This window comes from Camelus dromedarius, chromosome 8 (assembly GCF_036321535.1).
Source record: "Camelus dromedarius isolate mCamDro1 chromosome 8, mCamDro1.pat, whole genome shotgun sequence".
NCBI classification, from domain to species: domain Eukaryota; kingdom Metazoa; phylum Chordata; class Mammalia; order Artiodactyla; family Camelidae; genus Camelus; species Camelus dromedarius.
The window spans coordinates 78363507-78387222 of record NC_087443.1 but is presented as its reverse complement, the minus strand read 5'-3'; the positions used below and the strand labels follow the sequence as shown (position 1 = coordinate 78387222).

At 49.1% G+C, this 23716-nt stretch overlaps 1 protein-coding gene across 3 annotated transcripts in view; it reads left to right on the top strand.

The window, feature by feature from the left end:
- The window catches only part of C8H10orf90 (chromosome 8 C10orf90 homolog), a 211619-nt gene that overhangs the window by 170230 nt on the left and 17673 nt on the right, over nucleotides 1–23716 (top strand). The window contains exons 5-7 of one of the 3 annotated variants that reach the window (XM_010993280.3): nucleotides 14794–15078; nucleotides 18292–18470; nucleotides 20581–20758. In XM_010993280.3, coding sequence (XP_010991582.3) covers nucleotides 14794–15078; nucleotides 18292–18470; nucleotides 20581–20758 — 642 coding nt within the window. Of the gene's footprint in view, nucleotides 1–856; nucleotides 6451–14793; nucleotides 15079–18291; nucleotides 18471–20580; nucleotides 20759–23716 lie in introns of those variants that run through there. The other 2 variants (XM_010993281.3, XM_064488530.1) reach the window with 2 other exon arrangements.

Here is a 23716-nt window from a genome sequence, read left to right as displayed (position 1 = left end):
GGTCCCCCGGGGGGGAACCCGCATTGCTGGACAGTGACTAGATGTGTCTGTAGGTTCCAAGCACTGGACCTAGTTGTGCACAGAGGTGTGACCATGTTTAAAGATGTCTGCAAATTCAAATAATGGGATGAGTAAAACACACAGTGAAATGATCCTAGAGGGAGATTAGGAATGTTAATGCCAATAGAAGACTGAGCAAATTTTGCCAGTTTTAATAAAATACTACTCTTAAGTGAGACAAGGCAGACAGGAAGTTCATTTTCAGAGTTGCTACCTTGTGAAGATTTGAGCCTGGCCCAGGGTGCTGTTGGTGTTTTGAATTCTAACATTTTACCACCACCTTTAACCGTGTAAGTTAAAAAGGATGTTGGTGTTTTTAACTGTGATTGTTTTTGTTTTTAACATCTGAGAGATACTGATTAAATCCTTACTGTACATAATTATAAGTGAATAATGAAAGTCGTTAGGAAAATAAAATTTCCTTGTAAATCATTTTCTTTCCAGTAAACTTTTCTGGAATACAGCTCTTATTGTGAACCATGATACAGGACCATTCCATAGTCTGCCAGCTCAGAAAACCTTTCCGTAGCCTGATCATCAAAGAAAAGATGGGATGTATTTTTCAATGGATAAAAAGAAAACCGTTACTTAAACGGTGCTCGTATAATAAATTGAGCAGGACTCCAGATCATCCCCCACCTGAACCTACTTAATGACAAGTAACCTATCTGCTATTATAATCGGGAAGGAACGAGATCTCTGGGGCTGTGAATCTCTCTGATTCCTTTTGTTTGTGTTTTTACGATCCCAAATAGAAACAATACATATGTTTTCCTTCACCACATTTTATTTTTAGAAAATCTGGAAAATGAAATGCCTTCGTTGCAGCCATATGACTCCCATTAGCCTTAATGGGAGAAAGGCATCTTCAGAAGGAAAGGAGTTATCCCCGAGCGTGTAAATCACAGCAGGCCGTAGCCACGGCCACGGCCAGGACTCTCTGCAGCGCACTTCATCAGCTGTGTCCTTGAGGTGGGTTTATCCAAGTCTGGCTCCACTCATGATGAGTTGGGACTGAACCATCAGGGTCTCTTGGGGGCTCAGCACCCAGAGACCTCTTCTCTGGCCCACCCCAAACCCTCCAGCTCTGGGCAGCGGGTGATCTGCTGTGCTTATTGGAAACCCCATGCCTTGATTGAACCCTCTTCTCACTACAATCTCTTCCCCGATTCCAGGGCATACCTATGTGACCTAGACCTTGTCCCACTGAGACTGGACTTTTCCAAGAAATTCTGTTTCTATGTGTAGGTTGACTGTGTTTGATGCCCACAGGGGCCTGGGGTGGGGTGGAGGTTTGGCATGAAGCTCGCGGTATGCTCCTCGCCCCTTTCCCCACCCCAGTGCGGAGACTTGCATTCCTCTACATCTGACCAAAGTGGTCAGGGTACCTTTGAAGGTGAGAAGGGTGAAAGAAAAGATGCAGAAGAGGCGGGGCTGGTGTTTGCCCCCTTCAGGCTCACGGTGTTTGCACTGGAAGTTCACCAAGGGCCTCTGATCTTCTCCAGCTCCTGCAGGTGGCTCTACGCCTTTCTCTCTTGCTTGTTCCCCGGCAGAAAAGCCCCTGCATGATTCAGGGCAGGGGCCTGGCACAGTCATGGGACAGCACAAGGTCACTGGAGCTGGAGAGCAGAGTCCCCTCCCCCAGAGCTCCCGCAGGGCCGGGAGGATGGCTCGGTTTGTCCCACGCAAAGGACCGTGCCCATCCCACTATATAAGGTGGCCACAGAACCTGACCCGCGTTGACCTTCACTGGCCTTCATCCAGTCAATTTGGCAACATGGGCAGGAAAGAGACTTTGGGCGTGGGGTTGGAACAAAGAATGAACAAACTGTCTTCATTCTCTGTGCCTCCTTGGGTATGTATTTTTTATTAGATTTGAAAGAAAGGACAAAGTCTAACCATATCACTTAAGGGTCATATTTTTAAGTCTGTCCTTTAGATATGGACCACTTTAAGGCTGGGCAAACTATAACAAAGGCTCACCTTTGCCCAGTGCATTACAGTTTTTAAGTTTTCACATTGTCCCATATCCTTCTCACAGAGTAGGATGATTACTATCCCATTGTATAGATGAGAAACTTGAGGCCAGCTGGCGGGCTGACCGGTGCACCATCACTGGTCAATGGGAGGCAGAACCAGGAGGGAGTAGACCCCAGATCTCCAAATGTGTATTCCTGATTCTTTCCATCCTGTGTGTTCTGAATGTCTTCCATCTTTCTGAGAGGATGTCTTGGGCACAAACTTGGCATCCTGGGGAGGCCTGTGCCCCACCCTCTCTGAGGGATGGAGCAGGTACCGAGTCAATGGAGCTGACCTTGCGGGATTCCAAGTAGCTGATGTCCCCATCTCTGCTGTCCAGGAAATTGGGGGACACTGTAAACCATGCTGAGATGCATCAGGATGTTTTAATAAATGTGGTGCAGGATTTTACAAACCTGTTTATGCCATTTCTGGTTAATCAACAAATACAGAGACAGTGAGTCATGGTACAGAGTTATCGAGAAGTGACTTTCAGTTGTCTGAAAACTGTTCTCTGTGAAGTTTTTTTTTAACCTATCACAAACGACCACTTTCAAAAACGTTTAAGTTTGAACTAACTGTGGACTTACAGACACGGAGCACAAATGGCACAGTTTCCTTGTGTCTTTCACCTGCTTCCCTGGATGCGAACATGTCTGATGTTAACTGGGACCATTTTAAGAGGTGTTTTCTTAAACAAATCAACAAGCACCAATGCAACCTGAAAACTGCCTGCCTGGAGACTCCGCGTTTTAAAGGGCACTGTACTCGCCCTGCAGCTTGGACCAAAAGATTCCTTTGAAAGGCATCAAGGAGAAACAGTAGCTCCAAGGACAACAGGAGCTGGACAGAACCAGAGGGTGGAAACCAGGCGAACTGCCTTTCTAAGAGAACTTTTAGAAAACTTGATAGGGGTGTTTAGAAGTTTAAAAGCCCAATGAAAACCAATCAACTGTCTTTTTTTTCCTCAGTGCTTTGAAATCAAGAATCCAGATATTCTGCCCAAAAAAAAGAAAAAAAAAAAAAAAGACGAGGGTTTTGGTATAGGGGGAACAGTGCCCATCCTATAGTCACTCTGTATAATTCACTGCCAGTGGTGCACGTTTATATAAAAGAACACTCAGCTGTATTAACTGAACATTTAAAAATGTCAGAAGGAAGTTATTTCCTCTCCTGGCCAATATGAGTCTGAATAAAAGTACACAGGGGTCTCTCCTTTCCCCAGAGTCGTGTATTAGATATTGGTTCAGAAGGAGCTTGTAATTTTTTGTGATTTTTGCCTTTTCCACTTTGCTCCAAAATGATGATTTTTTTTTCAGTAAAGATAGTGATAAGTTTATTTTTTGCAAAGAAATCCCTCCCCTCTTTAGGGTGTAAGCGAAATTCTTCTATTAGACACAAATATTCACTGCAGCATTTAAGAAACAGTTGAACGTCTTTCCGTTTTCCTATGCCGAAGTTGCCTCTTAGGGCAAGCCCATAAAATAAATATGCTGTTTTTTATGACGAGAAATAAGTGAGGAAGTAAGTCTACGTGAAACGGGAGGGATTGGAAAGTGAGCGTTTATCGGGTACAGTGCTACCTGTTTATTTCACTGGGCGATGATGGTCATTTGGGGAGGGACCAGGGAATGAGAGGACATGAAATATACAAGCCTAGTAGTTTCGGGAGATGGAGGCAGAGAAAACCAGCTCCTGTCAAGGGTCTCACCCTTTGCGTTCGGACTGGACTGCGACTTGGTCAGCCCGGATTCACGCTCTTTTAGCCGCTTGACTCACTCGGCTTAGCTTTTTTCATGTGGCATGTGCTTCGCTGCAGAGGCCCTGGGCAGTCTCTCCAGTTCTGATATTCAAAAGTAGTTCTTCAAAGGGGGCAGCATTCTTAGAAGCACACAGCGCCACATGTTCCCCGCTGAGTTTGGGATGACATGATTGAGGTTTGAAAAAAGCGTCTGGGAAAACCAGAAAACTGTTGTCAGCCAGGCAAGGAAGTGCTTCCAGCGGTCCCCACCGTGCTGAGAAGGGGAACCCGGGGCCTTTTCCACGGGAATCCCACAGCCCTGGAATTCACTTCCTTTCCTGACATGGAACCCTCTGAGGTATTTTTATCTTCCCCAAATGGGGTTTCCAGATCCTGTCATGGAAACGAGGGTCTGACTGGGGTGGGAGGGAGGAAGCCGACTGACCTGGAAAGGCAGGAAGTGGAGGTATTGTGTGTCAGGCAAGCCCGTCTCCTTCCTGGCCGAAGCCCCCCAAAGCACTGAAATAGGGGACTCCGGACAGTCAGAGCCCTGAAAACACACGTGGAAGTTGACTGTGTCCCGGAAAACATTTTGAGAAAGGGAATTCTGAGATCAGAGCCCTCAGCGGTATTGTAAAATCCCTAATTTTGTAACTCACTCTTTAGGCCCAGTCTTTGATCCTTTTAAGCACTTCAGATCGGCTCTTTAATTTTGTTCATTTCCTTCACAACTCAGCACGAAATCAACCAGCTCCTGGCTGGCGTCCAGGGGCGCGAGTACAGCTGAAAGGCCGGCTGCTTCCAACACCTGATGATTCTCATTTCAGCCGAACTGTGTCCAGTGAGTCCCAAGCAGAGTCCTGTGCCCGTTTTCTACTCATTTTTGTAAAGAAGGGGGAGATGCAGTATATACTGAAATCACTGCCAGAAGGCAAGCAGGCCGCGCGAGAGCGGCAGCCCTGCTGGGGCCGGAGGCAGCATCGCAACTTGCTAACGTTCAGCGCCCAAGTGCAGACGCTGCCGTAGGGTGTCGTTCACAAATGTGGGAACAGCAAGGTCTGCCTGTGGCTGGATCTCCCGGGGTTTACGCCAGACCCGTCCAAGGGGATTAAGGCCTTCATCTGTCCTTAATCTGCTCTGGACGAGTCCTCTCTCGCTGGTTTGGCTGGAGGCCACCCTAAGCTGCCTGCAAGTGTTAGTATCATTAGAGATACTAACACGTTTTGTGTTTTGCTGCCCTTTGGCTTTCAAAAGGGCCTTTTCTACATCGTTTTGACGTGTTCCTTAACTTGGAAACCCTGCTGGTTTCTGTCAGTCAGCTCCCACACATCGGATTCATTCTTGGTTTGGTCATTTGAATTTCTCAGGGCAGGAGGCAACACCCTCAGTTCAGCACCGGATCTGCGCCTGGTTTGTCCAAGTGAAGTCTGTCTGTTCTGTGTAGGGCTGTCATTCCCGGGGCGCCCGACCCGCCGCCCTTAGATCTGTGCCTTTTGCCCTTGGCTTGTTTACTGACAGAGGACAAGAGCCAGCCAGCCAGTGTCACAGGCGAGGTGTGTGGACCATCTTGTGAGCCCACGAGAGTGGGTTCCTAGTGGTGGGATTTCTGGGCTGAAAGGTGGGCTCACCTGCAGCCCTGCCGGGCATTGCCCATGTTCCCTTCGCTTGCAAGCTGCACTGAATATCTTTTTCTTTTAAGGAGCAAGTTAAGTCCATTTGCATTCATTGGAATGACTGATGTTTGGTGCCAACTTTGTCATAATTTTGTAATTTGTATTTTGTTCTGTTTGCTAACTGTCATCTCTAAGATATGTAGTCATTGCTTTTCATTTATAATGTTTTTTCTGGTTTTTAAGAAGATTTGTATCTTTGTTCTAGTGGTTACATTTACACTTGTACCTTTTTGAACGTCCTTAGTGCCTGGTCTGAGCATAGCTGAAGGGGTAGGAGCGGCTGGGAAACCAGAAGTCTAACCTGGGAATCTTTAAAACTTCTTTCACAGTCTTCATCCCCTTAGAGGTCCACGGCAGGACTGTGCGTCCCTCCGCTTTGACCAATGAAACTGACTTTGGCCATTGAAACTGAGCGATTCAAGGGCTTGGGAGTGGAAGCCCTGATGGGCCAGTGCAGACAGTCTGTGCCCTTCCTCCCACCCTCAGGGGTGCAGAAGCAGAGGGCCAGGTGGAGCCGCCCTCAGCCTCTGGAGGGCTGTGACGAGCAGGGACCCTGGGGTGACTCTGGGCGTGCAGTCTGTGCCGTGCCCTCCTGGGAAGGGGCTCCAAGGCAGATTCTGGTTTCGGAGTTAGAGGTGAGGTCTGAGGCCCTGCCTTTAACAAGGTCCCAGGTGTTGGCGCTGGCGTTTGTGGACCACATTTTTCATAGCAAGGTGCTGAGTCACAAAACTTTGTTTTTGTTTTTGTTTCTTCACTGCATTATAACCTAGTAGGTCTCAAAAGTGTGGTTCCTGGAATAGCAGCCTAGTACCCACCCACCACCACCCCGGGAACTCAGACATGCCCGTTTCGGGCCCTGCTTCGTGTCTCCCGAGTTGGAGATGCTGAAGCTGGGCCATCCTGGATTCTGGGTTTAACAAGGCACCCCCTGTGACTCAGACCTGTTTTGCCGCTAACCTGCCGATCTGGACCCAGACCTCCATCCATGGGGTTAGATCGATTACAGCTTGTGTCTAATTTTGAGTAACTACACATCCAAAAAGCTGTGGCTTGACAATGTAAGGGTTTATGCTTGTTGTCAAAGGAATCCAGGGGTGGGCAGTCTGGGGCAGGCATGGCCTGCCCATGGCATTGTCAGGAACTCAAGCCTCTGGCTTCCTGCTCCCCTTTTCTTGAGGTGACCCTCATCATTATGCTTTCAGGGTAGTTGCCAGGGCTCCAGCCATCACATCCAAATCCACAGTGAGTACCAGCTAGACATCCCTCTTGAGACTTTCCCAGAAGTTCTCCCAGAGGACTCCTGTTTATATCTCACTGGGCATAGTAGTAGCTGACCACAGCAAAATATGGTTTTTACCCCACTACTGTCTTGAACAAATGAAGATTCTCGAAGTAAGAAAAAAGACATGAATAGATACCGAGTAGGCAGCCAGCCAAGTTTTCCACAGAGATGATTAGGACTTGAGGTCTTCTGGGATGATGTTAAAGGTATGGAGAGAGTAGTGTTCTGTGAGCTATAAGAGTCACTGTGTGTGGTCAGAGAGTGGGACGGTTTGATTTACTGGTTCAGAAGAAGAGCAGCTCTGGGTATGGATACATTTCAGGTATGGAATTTGGTTGTAGAGTTGGGGCTGGAGTGGAGGTGATGGTCATTGGCTGGAGTGGAGGTGATGGTCATTGGCTGGAGTGGAGGTGATGGTCATTGGCTGGAGTGGAGGTGATGGTCATTGGCTGGAGTGGAGGTGGTGTCATTGGTAGGGGAGGTTAGAGTGGAGGGTGATGGTCATTGGCCGTAGAAGGGCTGGAGTAGAGGTGATGGTCACTGGTTGTGCGGGTGGAGTGGAGTGGAAGTGATGGTTACTGGTGACAGGAAGGGCTGGAGTGAACGCTCTTTCAGGAATCGGGAGATCAGGGTCTTGTTGTTTGCACTGCTGCATCCCGAGTGCTCTATAACGCTACCTGCTACGTGGTAGGTACTCAGTAGATAGTTGAATCGAATATAAAGAGGTCAACAGTTCCTTTGAAAGAGCAGGAGAGACCCACACTGAACTTTGTTTTCTCCCTTTCTGGAGTACTGAAAACTCAGATGAGGACACTGGAGTAAAAGTCTGACCCGGGGCCACCCCTCCCCCACTGCATGCATGCTCGCACATGCACGCGCGTGTACACACACACACATACACCCTGGGATGAGGACGGGCCCTGTGCGAACATTCCACTCTGCAGGAGCCTTAACCAAGATTCTCCTCTGCTGCTCCCTTTGACATCTGGCAGGTCAGTTTGATTTTTTAAAATCAATTTTGACCATGCAGCATTACCTGCCTGGTAATTCTCAGAGCACCCAGGAAAATCAAGAGGAGAAGGAGAGATGAAATCCTGCCAGAATTATCAAGAAAAGTGGAATGGTGGCCGGCAGTAGCAATAAATCTTCCCAAACCGTAGTATGTTAACGAGCCTGCGTTTTTATGTGCTGCTGGTGTGGAAGAGGGTGCTCCTGTCTAGGTAGAAGCTATATCCAAAATGGAAATAAAAGAAATAAAGAGAAAAAGGCATGTATGACTCCCCCATAAATGTACAATACCTCCCAGAGAAAGTCGCCGTGAACACGTTTGTGAGTGACAGATTGTCAATGACTTTTATTTGCTGTCTTTCAAATTTGATGGTGATCATTTATTGCCTTTACAATTTAGAGAAAAGAAAGTTTTAAGAAAATAGGCCTTAATGAAAAAATTATCACTTCGAATCGTCCCTTTTGGAACCTTTAGCAACAAGTTTTGAGAAAAGCTTAAAATGTTCCTTTTCTGTGCTTCAGGAATCTGGGTCATGCTTTGGAATAAAGGATAATGGGGAAAATTGAAAATCTGCGACTATTTTCTTGGTGGAAGGTAGAAAGGTATGATCTAATAATTAACTGGAACTGTGTCTCTTATCACCTGCAAGATTGTCAAGGTAATCCTTCTACTAGGAAACAGGCAGGCAGGCACGTGTGGGTTCGCGTGTGCACCCGTGTATGTGTGGGTGTGTTTTATTTTTGCCCTTCCAAATATTTTTTGTAAGTTTTGAGACTTTTGTTCAACAACCTTAAGAGTCTAGGATCATGACCTAATTGGAAAAACAGCTCCGTCTCGTTAGTGTCCGTTCTAGACTCTCTCTCGGGGACAGGATAATCTATGTGACTCTTTGCAGCCATGGCCTGAATGAGCCTTTCCCGTAAACGAGAGCTGTGTGCACAATTCCCCACATGGTACCTTGAAACTTGGCCCTAGAACAGTAATAATGAACACGCTGCATTTTCTTTTCCTCGGCATCCAGAGAGCTCTTCTGAGCCCAGGGCTTCATGATTTTGTCCCAGCACCATATTGACATCTAACAACAGCTCCCCCCACCCCATCTGCTCTGGGTTCCAAAAGAAGGGGAAGGCTCTTTCCAGAGACCAGTAGCTACTGCCACCTCTGTCCCCAAGCTGATTTTATTTCCTGGCCATCGCCCCACCCCCACCCCCGTTAAGTCTACTTCTTTAGGGAGAAAAGTTTGGCGCCTGTAGCAGAAGAAACCTGTTTACTGTCTAGGAAGGGCTGGCACGGACAGGAATTCTTGTTTCCTGAAAAGGGAAGGACTCGCTCGTGTGTTTCCCCCCAGCCCAGCCGATCTCCGTCTCCGGACGCCCCTTCATCCTCGCTGTCTGACCTTCAAGTTGCAGCCAATTCCCCTCCGGCTCCCATTTCTCCTCCTTCCTCTTCCCGAAGACGCCAACTCCAGCTCTGCTCCTACCGCGTGAACGGGCTTTGGGACCTGCAGGTCCCCAGCACAGCTTCTCCTCCCCAGCCTCTCCTCTTTGTCAGGAGCTGTTTATCCCATTTGCTGCCCCCTCTCTCCTCCCTTTCTGCCTCCCTGCCTGGGCTGCAGCATCTCCCTGTCGAAATTTCACAGAAATATGCTGAAACAATTATTGGCTGATTTTAAACAGAAGTCTGGATCGGGTGGGAGGCAGGGTACCAAACGGACACCCCTTTCCCCATGAGGAAATCAAGTTTTCATCTGCAGCCAAGAGGAAACCTTGGCCAGTTAAAAAGGGAACTACATTCAATTTCTTATAATAATCTATAATGGAAAAGACTCAAAAAAATGTATATGTATAACTGAATCACTTTGCTCCACACCTAAAACTAACACAATATTGTAAATCAACTATACTTCAATTTTTTAAAAAAGCAGAAAAAATACCCACCAGCCTTGTCCAGTGTAAAAGCTCATCTGCTTCCTCTGTTGGTCGTTTCTCTATGGGCCATCAACTAACTCTACCTTCTTTCATTTCATCTTCCGTGTCCTGTAATTCCAGATAGTGTGAGGGTTTCTCTCCTGTTATTGTGTTTCTAAGACACAGTCAGTTGTAAGATGGTCCAATGTTTGAGGGGAGAAAATGTCACCTCTGGAAACATTCACATGTGGGAGAAAATGAGGTCTTGGATTCAAGGAAGCCGACTTTGTTCAGCAATGTTTCTTTGGTTGATTGGCTGGTTCCAGTCTGTTTTCAGGAGGCAGGAAGGTCCACGGGGCTGAGGCACAAACCTTGAGAGACAATCTTTGTAGTGAGCTGGTTTCAGCTTCAAAACCAAAACACCTGTAACAAATTTAAACTAATTTGAAGATAAATGATTCTAAAATGTGTTTTCTATGTTATTTACCTGCCTTGGGCTGTTAAGTGTCCCCAAACAGCTGTGCTCTCTGGGCCGGTGTGTGTCTTCCGTGGTTTTCTCGCTCATCTTTTGCGGTTCTTCTGACAGTCCGGCTGCTGTGCTGGTCCCCCTCCTTAGCGACCGCCCTCCACTTGCTCATTTCCTAATGGGAGCTGAATTGCCATAATCATTGGGATCATGTGCCCGTGGGGGCTAGTGACTCAACAGGGGCACGTCTAAGAATATGAAAGATTATGCATCACCCTAATATTTGGAAAGAAGCAGTAAAACACCATTTTCTATCAGATTGGTTCATGATGGCATTTTCCATCCAAAGGAGGCAAAGTGTCTTGAGGCACAGACAGCTTCTTCTCATTTTGTGCCGAGGGTCTGTGTGCACTGGTGATGGCCTTGCCTGCTCCAGGTCAGGTCTCTTCCTGGCTGGTCTCAGTGCTGGGTCGACGAGGTCCTCGCTCTTCCCTCCCTGCCCTGCACCTGGGGCAGCCCAGAGCCCACATGTCAGCACAGAGAAGTGCCCTGCTGGAACTTAGCTCTCAGGTCCGCAGTTGGACACAGTGAGGCCGGGAACAGAAAAGGTGGTGCAGCCCAGTGCCCCGACAGTCTTCCCGCCCGCCAGCCCGGGCCGGCCTCTGGTTTTCAGAACTCATCCAGGGCTCACCTCTGTCTCCCCAGAATCACATCCCATCAGTTCTCAGGGAAGCTGCAGTCTAGCCAGTCGGCTAAACTCATCTCCTGAAAGCTTTTTGCCAACAGATGTGATGATGTCCTTACCTTAAGACAGCTGGCTCTGTGCCTGCTATTCAGATCTTTGATACTGGAAATACATTGTATATGGGATCTACATAGGTGGGAAAATTACAGACAAAAACAATGAATTGAGCAACACAAAATTTAGGTGAGCGGTTCTGTCTGGGTGAGCGTGATCTGGGAGGGGCTCGGTGAGGACGGCTGAAGCCCACGGAATGTTCTGCTTAATCTAGGAGGGTACATGGGGGCTCTGCTTAATATCTTTAAGTTATAAATAGAATACATTTCACAACAAAAAATGAGTTTTAGAGGAACACAAGTAAGCACCGTACAAGGTCCCAGGAGCTCAACTCTGAGTCCAAGAGAAGAGTTTAATGGAACTCGTGAGCGCTGGGCAGGTCCTTTGGTTGTTCCTAGTGTGCAGCTCAGTCCTGGGCAGGCGAGTTCGCTGGATCGTTGAGCTATAGAATATCAGCCACGAGGATGATGCAACTTAGAGAAGGGGATGGAGGGGCTGCCGCTGTTTAAAGGAGACCCACGGTGCCCCAGCCGCCCCCCCCCCCCCCCGAGCGGCAGGCTCAGGAAGCCAGCTTTGCGTTTCAGTCCAAGAAATAGAAACGCCTGGCAGAGGCTAATGGTTTATTCAACTTCTCCTAAGACGGGCAGAGCCCCTGAGCATGACAGGTCTTCACAGGGGTGATGGAGTTTAAAATTTGGGGCATGAATAGAGAAGTCAAAGTCCAGCCTGCACGCAGAGTGTACAGGAAAAAGAGATGTGGCTGCCTTGCCTTGGGCCAGCCTGCCTGAGGACCAGTGACTGACAACCGTGCGTCTCGGAATCCACAGAAAGGCCTGATCGATACGTTGTCAGAGAAGTGTTTCTTCGGCTGCACACTTTTCTTTTCCCCAGTTTACGACCGCATTCCCCTTGGGAGTTGTTCTAACTCTTTCAACTCACAAGTTGGACATCTGACTTGCACAGAACCATTCACACAGGAATTTACATCGAACCAGGTAGATAATTAAGAAATAGGTAGGTAGGTAGGTCAATAGATAGATAGTTAGGTCTCCATGAATCTAAATAATATGTTAATTTAAAGAGTCTAACAGCAGAGGGAACTAGCAGATTGGGACTGCATCCCTGGTGATTAAGTTTTTGATTCTTTAAGAGAACTTCTAATAAAAGGAAGCAACAGAGAAAGGAAGAGCTATTTTAGGACTTTTTTGCTTATCATTTTTTCAAAATTGAAGTTTAGTTGATTCACAATGTTAATTTCTGGTGTACAACATAGTGATTCGGTTATATATATATATATAATCTGATATATTATATATATATATATATATATATTCCCTTCCATATTCTTTTTCATTATAGTTTATTACATGGTATTGAATGTAGTTCCCTGGGCTGTGCAGTAGGTCCTTGTTGTTTGTCTGTTTTATATACAGCAGTTTGTATCTGCCTAATCCCAAACTCTTAATTTATCCCTCCCCCTGCCTTTCCCCTTTGGGCACCATAAATTTTTTTCTATGGCTGTGAGTCTCTTTGTAAATAAGTTCATTTGTATCTTGCTTTTTTTTTTAAGGTTCCACATATAAGTGATATCACATAATATTTGTTTTTCTCTGATTTACTTAGTATGATCACCTCTTGGTCCATCCATGTTGCTCCAAATGGCATTATTTCATTCTTTTTTATGGCTGAGTAGAGATTATGATAGTACATACTTAAACAGAATTGACAGGTTTTGAAATACACAGTTGGAAAGATTTTTCTGTACAAATTAGGAAAGCCCGACTCTGCCATAGGAAGCCATATCCCCTCTCCAGTGACAAGGTCTGTGACCGCCACCATTTAGGGGTAGTTTCTGCGTACCAGGCTCAGGAAACCAAGAGGTACCCTTGTTTTGTTGGTTTGTGAGAAAAGGAAAGTGGGGTCCACCCCCTTGTTGACTCTCCCACCTCAGTTGCCACCACTGGGAAGTGCTCTGAGGGGACCCTCTGTGTTCCATCTCTCCCTGCTGCCCCACATGGCCTCGCCGTGCTCAGCCTGTTCACTGTCTGGGACTTGGGGACAGAGGGGCTGGAACAAATTGCAGACAAGTGACATTTTAAAAGAAGTCACTGTTCTAATCAGTGCCTGGTAGCCACGGGCTTATTTCATTTTTGTATAAGACATCTGAGAAAAAATAGTGAGAATCTTTGAAGATTATTCCAGTGACTCCCAGGATTTCTTTTCTGCCCTGGTGAGCAGAAGGTGTGGACATCCCACTGGCGGCCGTGTGTGTCCGCTCCGGTGGCATCAGAATAGGGAGGAGACGGTGCCTGGTGAGGAGTTACTACCTTCTTTAAAGTGAGGAACTTCTAAAAATTTATGGAGTATCCTGAAAGATAAAGAAGGAAAACCAAGAGTATAAAACAGGAAAAGAGTGAAAAGAAAGTCTTCCCTCCACTCCAGTTCCTGGTCCTGCTCTGCCCTCTCCCGAGACGATGCCATTCCCGGCATCTTCTGAGTCCTTCCTGAGATTTTCTGAGCAGATGAGCATTTGCTGGGGAAGCAGACCCGACACACTGTCTCCACTTTGTTTTGTTGACTTGATAACGTACCTGAGAGATGGTTCCACATCTACACAAGAGCATGTGCCTCCTTTTTCACTGCTGCAAAGCATGAATATCCCATACTTTCCTTAATAGTCACCTATTGATGGGCGTAAGGTGGTTTCCAGACCTTTGATATTACAATGTGGCAACAAGCAAAACATTGTACACATTTTAAATCCACTGCTTTATTGGAGGTGAGCATGGAGAGACTTGGCATATTACCTCCTGCCTATTACACTTGCCATAGGACATAACCTGGCATCAATGTTTCTGCAGTAGTAATGATAACTAAAGTTTAGTAAATGCTTACTATATATCAGGTACTTGCTAAACACTTTAACAGGGGTCATTATTTCATTATAGTGTTGTCTTGATTTTAACATTTAATATTCATGTTAATAATATCCATATATATTATATAAAATATAATTAAACTATATAATTTTATGTATAAAAATAATTATATAAAGTTTATAATTTATGCATAAAATATATTAAATATTAATTAAAATATGCAAATTCGATTTTATTATATAGTAATATAATAATTATAATTATATAATACAATTATATAATTTTTGTAATTTCATACTTTATGTATAAAATTTATATAATTTTATGTATAAAATATAATTATATAAAATGTAATTATATAAATTTTAGAAAATATATAAAATTTATAAAGATTGTTTTAGAACATAAATTATATATTAAATACTTTAAATATATTTTATTTATATAAAATATAAATATATATTATGTAAATACAATTACATAAATTATATACATACATTGCTTATTATTTAAATAGGTAGATTTATTGTAAAAAGAAATGTAATAAATAAATAGTATTTGATATCATTATCTCTTACCTCGGTTTTGTGGAGGAGGCAGTGTGTAAGTGGTAGAGGTGGGATCTGAACCCAGGCATCTGGCCCCAGTGCCGAGCCACACCCTTGCCTGCCTGCTGCTGAGAAGGTCTTCAGTGCTCCAAGGGCACGAGCGAGCACAGACTCCTTGGCCGCGTGCACGGCAGCCGTGTGTGGGGCGGAGCTCCTGGGAGCCGGGCCGGGCCGATGCCCGTGCGTTGCTAGGAGACCGCTCGCGCGTCGGCATCTGCGGCTCCCGTCCTCCCGAGACCGCGCCGCGGCCCGGTAGCCTGTCTCTGGGAGAGTCTGGCGTGCAGACGTCAGTGCGTTAGATGTGGGCTCGTCAGAAGTTTTGAGCACAACTCTCATTTTATTTTTGGTAGAACCAGAAGTATTTTCTGGAAGCAGTGAGAAGCAACACGGAGGAGCACGTGTGACCGTGTCGGCTCCCCCAGCGGAACAGAGACTGGTTAACCATCTTCCCGATGGGCCAGGCTCTCCAAGCAACCGCGGTCAGCCTAGTGACCTTTCTGAACCCGCAGAGAGTCCATCGCAAAGCTTCCTGAAGCCCAGAATCCCCGTAGCCGGGTTCCTTTGCCCCCTCCGAGATTCACGCACGTCTCCGCAGGAAGACCGTGGTGTTCAGGTAGAGAGAGAGTTGCCCCGAGGTAAGGAGCAAGGGAGGCAGGGCTGAGGTGATTCTTCCTCGGTACTCGGAGGGGAAACGGTGCGGGGTCTTCCCGGGCCTCAGTTCCCCCAAGCTTCCCTTACGAAGCTGCCCCTTTTCTAACTGTGTGAGCACAGTGAGGGACAGGACTGGCAGGTTTAAGTGGTGGACAAGTCCTGCCTCCCAGGCATGGAGAAGGCAGTGCCACATGGGTCAGGAATTCCCAGCCCTACTGCACAAGAGGCCAGCATCACCTGAGTCTGAGAAGAGGTCCACTCCCAGGTGCCCTGCAGGCCTTTGGGCTTAGCTAGGGGGGATCTGAGATGCTGGGGTGGCGGCCCTGAGGGCAGCGGGGCCACCAGGCTGACGTGGTCCTCTGTAACTGATGAGCTAGGACGATGGCTGCGGGGTGTAGGCCACCACGTGTGCTGGGCACGGAATATATACAGGTGCGCTGGGCCTGACGCCTTTGAGATAGGTCCCAATCTCAGTCTCTCACAGGGGACGGGACCAGGAATTCAAACCATGTCATTATTACTTTAAAGGCCAAGTGGAGGACCCCGACTAATACTGCAGTGACCATTGATATATAAAAGAACATAAGAATGAAATAGAAAAAAGATCAGTGGTGTCCAGTTATGTCAGTGGAAAAGTTAGACTTCCTGTCACTCTGAAGATTTTTCCAAAGAGCTATAGATAAGGACAGAAAGAAAAAGATGATAGAGCTTTGGGTTGTAAAAGTTAAAATATTTATGGTAATTGATAAATATAATTTCTCTTCGAACCTAAGTTAATTCTCTAGTTCTTTATTCATTAATTCATCAAAGGAGCATTTACTGAATACCCACTGTGTGCCATGAAAGAAGCATTTATTAAACACCTACTGTGTGCCAGGTACTGTGCTCAGTGCTTCCTGCCCTCCAGGTGCTCTTGGTTAGTGCCAGGGATATCAGGGTCATAACTGTGTGTGTGGTGAGCTATCAGGAAGCCGAAGACAACCCCAGATGCTCCAGGGATTGGGGGGGTAGACACCGAGGCATCTTCCTCCAGGAAATGGTTTTGAGAAAGGACCTGAGAGCTGAAGAGAGATTTAAAAATCAGACCCGAGGGTGAAGAGCATTGCGGGCTGAGGGAAAGGCACACACAAAGCAAAGAGCTGATGGAAAGCACATGGCTGGTTTGGGGTCCAAGGGACCAGAGTGCAGGGGTGAAGGGGAGGCCTAGTGTGAATCTAAGGTCACATGAGTCAAGTTGAAAGGTCCTTATAAACCCACCAAGGGAGTCTGGACTGGAGGCAGGGCTGAGCCCTGGAAGGCAAAGAGACCTAATTAGATCTGCCCTGACGGTGACTGTCTCCTGGACAATGTGGAGGAACAATGGGAGAGGGTGAGGCTCGGGCACCCGGCCAGAGCTGAGTACAGACTGTGTCACTGGGGAGAACCGGCCACAGCAGTGGAGACAGACTTTCAAGATGATGGGCAAAGCTTGGTTGTGAGCATGGAGGAAGACGGGCGTGTTCCAGCTGCCCTCAGGTTGTTGGATCTGGTGGTGTGCTCGGTGCTTCCTGGCGGGGAGGGATGGAAGGAAACTGGCTTCCCCATGTACAAGGTGAGCTCGGAGGAAGATTCACAGGAAATGGAGATAGTGTGTTGGAAAGTATAATTACCTCCAGCGGAGGGGGACTGGGGGACAGATACCTGGGCTAGTGGTCGGGCCTGAAGCAGGGATGAGGGGAGTGGCAGAGAAATCCTCCAGAGAGAATAGGAGCAAATGCTTAGAAGAACAAGGAGAAGGGTCTGATAACCTCGAAGTAGCATGTTGTTGGTGGAATCAAAATTGGTAGCTGGAGGTGGAAGCTTCACCATGAACAAGCCAGGAAAAGTCTGATCTGACACGTTATGAATCCACTCTACTTCAATTAAAAAAGGGAAAGTCTGGTCTGCCTGTAGGGCTTACAGGTTGTAGGGTACATTGATGGATTTTGAGTGGAGATAGGACAGCTGGTCCAGGCCAGACCAGAGAGGATCCAGATATGGACGATGGGGGTTGTAACTGGGGGATCAGAGAAGAGTTTCACAGGACCATGGAGGCATCCTGTGCTCAGGTGGGCCTCCTAATGGCCACCTCTCTCCTCCCAGCAGAACTCCCAACAGCACCGGGGCTGGCAGTGTGGAGAGATGCAGAATGAGAGCGACACAGTCCAGCCCTCACGGGCGGGAGTCTCAGGCTCGTGGGGGTAAAGCATCCCGCCACGGGCTCGCGGGTGCTGCTGAGGGTGTGGCGTGTGACCACTGTGGGAGCACAGAGGGGGCAGGATGGAGCTGCCTCGGAAAGGGGAGGGCGGCTGCTTGAGAAATTGGGGCTCGGCCTGGAGGTAAGAGGTCACTGGGTGGAGCAAGCAAGGGGGCTTCATGGAGATAAGACAGCGTGCAGATGAGCAGCGAGGAGGATGCTGTTGAGTTTCAGAACCAGAGAGGCCTGGTGAGGCTGTGGTTGTGAGACGTGTGGTGGGGGAAGCTCAGACAGGAAAAGCGGGCCAGGACAGACGTTGTGTTCCGGGCAGAGCAGCAGGTCAACGAGTGGTCAGTGAGTGTGTGCTAACCTCCCCTTCACCACCCCAAGGGCTGCCCAGCCCAAGGAGCTGCTGAATCAACTCATCCCTTGACTTTTTCCATGAAGGAATGTCAGAATGGCCCCGGGGCGGGGGGGGGGGGCAAATCCAGCACTGAGAGAGGAAGAGGGGGCCAACTACGAATGTAAAGCGGGTGATATTATCCGGCAAATTAAGGGGAGGGATAAATAATTGACCACCACTCCTCTGTCTTACAGCATTAGCGTAGCAAACCTAAGATCAGTGAATGCCCGGTCCCCAAACAACCCAGCTGTAATAACTGTACAGGACACACTCAATATGAAGCACAGGATAGAAGAACTTCGCGTTGTGAGCAAAGGCATTCAGAACGTCAGACGCCCGGGGAACACCTTCGCTGCGCGGTCAGCCTGTCACGCGGTCTGGCTGCCTGTAGGCGCTCTTCCCTGTGACCGGGGCAGCTGGGCGTCTGTGCTGAGATGTGATCTCGTCACTTAACGAGGCCCATTAATAACCTGCTGGCGTTTCTATTTTCAAAATTGTCTTCTGTGTCTAATGGTGTTGAGGAGCCAGGAGAAAATCACTTGGTGCCCTCTAAATGGCATTCTAAATCTTCTCTCCCAGGGGATTACACGTGCTGTGACTTGGTGGTTAAAATAAAGGAATGCAAGAGGAGGGAGGACCCCACCACGCCTGAGCCCACGTCCCCAGAGCCAGCGCCCCCCGGGGGACCAGTGGCTCACGACCTGTCGGAAGACTGTCCTGAGAGCCAGCGTACGCCTGCGAGCTCCTTGACCCTGCAGGTAAGGCCTTCTCTGCATCTGGACTTGAATGTCACCAGGAAGCCCCTGACCCCATGGGCCCATGAGCTCACTTCCACTTCTGAGGCTGGAGACCTGACGCTGCCTGGTGGCTGTGTGACTCTGGGCAGGTCCCCTAACCTCTCTGGGCCTCTGTTGCACCGTGTGAGTACCAGAGATAAAGACGACTTCTCCACTAGGCTAGAATGGGGCTGGCAGGCCATCAACAGTGATTGGAGCAATGACTTAGCATTTGTTGAGAACTTTCAGGTGCCCCAACGTGGGGGAGGGGTCACTTCATTGGCGTCAGAGCCTTCCATCCTCACGGCACCCCTGCGAGGCAGGGGTCCCTATAACCCTGTCTTCAGATAAGAACATTTAGCCCTTGAAAGGTTAAGGAAGTCCCAAAGTCATGTGGCCGTGAGTTCAAGGATATGGAAGCTTTCATTTGGTGCCTTTTCCCATTTGTAGAAGTAATGTGTACAAATATTTTCAAAGTTCAAAAAACACACAGGTATAAAGATTAGAGGGTAAGCATCCTGGAGAAAGCTTGCATGGCAGCCGCCTTCTGAAAGGACACAAGGTAAGTTGGAAACTGCCCTGCAGCTGTGCAGCTGGCTTCACCTGCCCACCCCTGCAGCCCTGGGCCTGGGTGGACCGATCATGAGAGACGGATGCTGTCCCCAGCGCATCCCGAGCATCCAGCCTCGGGAGGGGCCTCTGGGCAGCAGCCACGCATGGGTCCTCAGGCCGTTCCTGGGGGCCGGCCCTCCAGGCCCCAGTGACTTGTGCCTGGGACCTGGGGCTGGCACCTCGGCAGCCAGCTGGCCAAGAGACCCCTTTCCTGGCCCAGTGGCCAAGGGCACATCCATGACCTAGATGGAGCCCGTGTTGCCCTCCCCCGGGAGCTTTGAACTCCCGGCAGGGCTGGGAGAGAATTGGGGCAGGGGACATCTCTGCTGCGGCAGCCCCTCCCAGGGGCCTGTGTGGAGCACAATTCTGTGCAGAGCCGGGCAGTGGCTGTGAGGGGTGTGATGTGGATGAGACACGGCCCATGCCGCCCAGGACTCACAGCCAGGCATGGCGGGAAACCTGTGTGAATCACCTGCGCTTGGTGGTCTGTGAGGTTGGGCTGGCAGATGGCACCAGGAGAGCTGGAGCTGGAGCCCCTGGCGCGGCTGGGGTAGCCCTCTAGGCCGGGGCGCCGCTGAAACAGCACTTTGCGAGGAATAGCAAGTGAGGACAAGGAAAGAAAGGGTGGGGAAAGGGTGGGGCTCCCACAGCTGCAGGGTCACCATGTGATCTCCCAGATCACGACGAGCCTCAGTTTTTGCCTCCGTCAAATGGGAATGAATATGTCTGCCTTCCAGAATCAAAGTGGGGATTCTCAGACAATGAATACACACAGAGCACCGGGTTCAGTGTCTGGTCCAAAGCAGAATGAGGTCGCGATGGTTATTCTTTCTCAGTAAACCTGTGCAGGTGGTCAGTGCATGCTCGGAGCGGGAGGAGGGAGAGGCTGAAGTGGAAACACGGGAGTTCTGACCTCCTCTGGAGTTTGCAAAATGATTTTGCATAGGCAGAGCTACCTCGCCAGCTCTTCCTGGGAGGAGAAGCTGTTTCTGTTAGCCGCGGTGCCTGTTTCTCCTGAAGAGACACGCGTGTCATGCTGGGTGTGGGGTAGTCTCCGGCAAATTAAGGGAGTTCTGTGCCGCTGAAGGCATCCATCCCCCAGCAGAAACAAGTGACTCACTCATCAGGCCTCACTCCTTTCCCACCCATGTCGCGTTGGAATATGCAATTCAGGGCATTCCGATTTTGGTCTGTCGGAAATGACTGAATCCACAGGTAGGAGAAGGACTGGGTAGAGGTGTGGCTTTGTGTCACAGTCTCAGAGTCGGTTGTCATCAGCCGTGCTGCATTGGGGCCCTTGGTGCTGACCCGGACTGACCACCAGGTCCTGTGTCGTCAACACGTGGAAAGTTAGCATCTTAGAAGCCACGCGACGTGCTCGTGCGCTGTGCTGTCGATCTGCTTCTGGTCCAAACCTGACGGATGTTGCCTTCCTGCATCGCTTCTTCTAAGAATGAGGTGTTTTCTCTGCTCCTCTTAGGAGGCACTGGAGGTCCGTAAACCTCAGTTCATTTCTCGCTCGCAAGAACGTCTGAAGAAGCTGGAACACATGGTACAGCAGAGGAAAGCCCAGCAGAACGAGAGCCCGCGCCCGAAGCAGAGTCTCCTTCCTGTCCGTGCCAACAAGAAGCAGTTCACCGTTCCCCACCCTCTCAGCGGTAAGTTGCAGGTGGCTGGCGAGGGCTGACGAGACTGTGGGGTCTCGGGGCTGGAACCTTCCCCCAGAGCTGATGGTCCAAGTGATGATCTGACACATGCAGGATTTGTATGCACTCAAGTCCCCAAACTTCTGTGTCGTCCAGCCTGCCTGGGGAGCCAGCCCCCTTCGAGAGATTAGACATGGGCCCCGAATTCAGCAGGGAGAACTCGGGACACAAATGTACTGATTTGGCTGGGAAAGAAGCCACGCGACTGCAGCGGCCAGGGTAGCCAGTTCAGATTCTTGGCTCCTCACAGATATTTGCAAGAGCTCCCCTTTGCCCTTTATAGATTGTGAAACAGGTCCCAGGGTGAGAGGTTGACTCCAGCTTGTCTACATCAACATTCGTCATCTCGAAACCCCTCTCCTGCTGTGAGCTCGGCGTAGGAATGGCCGGCTTTCCGAGCACTGGGAGGCCGGGGTCTAGCAGGCCCTGGGAGGGCGGCGCCCACTGACTCACGAGAGAAGGAGTTGTCAGGAAGCCTCTCTGGGCCAGGCCCCACACTGGGAGCTGGGGAGAGTGCAGGGAGCGAGGCTGGCCTCGGTCTTTCTTCGTGGAGCTTATAAACAGACTATTAAACCATCAAGGATAACAGTAAGAGACAAGGGCAAAGGTGGGGACGTGGAGGCCTCTGCTGTTGGCCTGCCAACTCAAGTCTTAAAATCTGGAGGCCTGGGGAAGCCTCAGTTTTATCCCTTTGGGTAGAGGAACAAGACCTTTCTTCCTAGGAAACTGTTCTGGCCCCGAGGAGGTGAATCATGGGTATAAGTCTGAATAACAGCACTCTGGGGAAATAACCATATTCAATAAAATGCAGCTTAGCAAGCATCACTGAGATCTTACGGGGGAAATGAGGGTCGGAGGACAAAGGGCGTTGTAATAGGATTCCTGTTAACCAGGGGCCAGCTAAGTCTCCCTCACCCACCCAGAGCTCTGCGGGGGGCTTGTCCGAGACCCCACCACGAGCGGGCTTGAATGCATCCTTCTCGTGGTGAAGGATGCGGCAGATCACCTCCCCAGGCACACTTTCCAGGATGCTGAGAAAAGGGAATCAGCAGCGTAAGTACTGGCAAGGAGGATGCAGCTCAGTGGTAGAGCGCGTGCTTAGCCTGCACGAGGTCCTGGGTTCATCCCCCAGTCCCTCCATTTAAATAAATAAACCTAATTGCCCCCACCCCCAAAATTTAAAAAAAAAGGACAAAACAGAATGAGTGTGCAAAAACTTCCACTGGCGTTTGGCAGAGACTCTATTTGGGTGTGTTCTCCATTGTCTGTGCCTCAGCAAAGAGCAGTTTGGGTTCAGGTGCAGCTGTCTCAAGGCGCTATGAGAGACCAGATATCAGCCACTGCTGGGGGCCCCTGGGGGCTTCAGTGTCCAGGCTCGTCCTGGGGAGGCCGCCAGGGTGCCTGTGGTGTGGGGGCCACTTGGCCTCAACATTCTTGAAGATCCTGCCTGATGAAAGCGGTCGGATAAACTAATGTGTTGTCAACAAATATAAAACAGTGTCACATTACAGCTCCACATACTCATGTAGACCCCCCAAAAATGGCAACTAGGAAGCTTCCTTTTCTCTCAGATCCCTTCGCTTTGTGTAGGAAAAAAAAAAAAATGGAGACCCGTGGACTTTTGGGAATTTGGTACGTGTGGGGCCCTCCGTCTTCACCCTCGGGGCCAGCTCCCTTCCATCTGTGCCATAGCACCTGCCCCAGGGGTCCGGAAGAGCATCACCTCAAATGTCAAAAGGATGCTGCCTTGATCGCCTGTGCTAATCTCCTAGGGCTGCTGTAAGAAATGGCCCTAGCCTGCGTGGGACAGTAACAGAACTTTGTTCTCTCATAGTCTGGAGGCCAGAAGTCCAAAATCCAGGCATCCAAGGGATTGATCCCTCCTGGAGGCTGAGGGAGGAGCCATCCTGCGCCCCTCTCCCAGCTCTGATAGCTTCTGGGCTCCTTGGCATTTCTCGGCATATGGAAACCTCATTCTAACCCCTGCCTTCTCCCTCGTGTCTGTGTGTCTTTGTGTCCAAATTTCCTCTTCTTAAAAGGACACTAGTCATTGGACTAGGGACCACCCTCACTTTAACTTGCAGACATCTGTAGAGACCCTGTTTCCAAATAAAGCCACGATCACATGTACAGGGAAGGGGCTCTGAATGCATCTTTTTGGGGAGACGTAGTTCTATCCACTCCATCATCCAACTGTGATGTTTTGCCCCAAACAGATATTATCCTTACAAGTTCACATTCCTTTGAAGGAAAAATCTTAAAATCGTGTATAATAATAAAAGGCAATCCGACCCCATCAATAGCTTTAAGTAACCTAGCCACCTATTTTTCCCCCAATTCTGAGACAGTCCTACCAACTAGAAGGCTGTGGGCGGGCTTCGGCGCACAGCTTTACGGCTGCTTCTCTGATCCCCGCGGTGTTTATGGTTGATGAGAGGTTTACCCTTGTGTTTGTTTGTGTTAGGTCAGCTCAGTCCCACAACTTCTGCAACCAGAGCCTCATGTGAGCTCGGGCAAGGGCAGGGAGTGCTTAAGGCCCCATTAAGCAAGTCTACAGCGCACATCTTGTCTTCAGCCTGTCTGCTGGCAGGATGATAAAAGCGAGATGCAGATGTTTTTCGTACATGCTAAATTAGTTAGTACATCACCCGCCTGAACGAGCTCTGGCTATGGTGTCAAGATGTCGGTTGGAAGGAAGAGTCGGATTGCTTTTGAACTGGGGGCGCTGCCTCTGATGGGGCTGGCGCAGACCTGAGGGGTTCAGGTGGGAGCTCTGACGGCTGACAGATGCCCCCTCGGACGGGGACTGATGTCAGGGACACTGCCCCCCTTGGGCCCACGGGCCAGCTCTGCTTCCTGTTGGCTAACGAATCCTTAGGCGCCTCAGGGCACAGGGGCGGTGACACATGT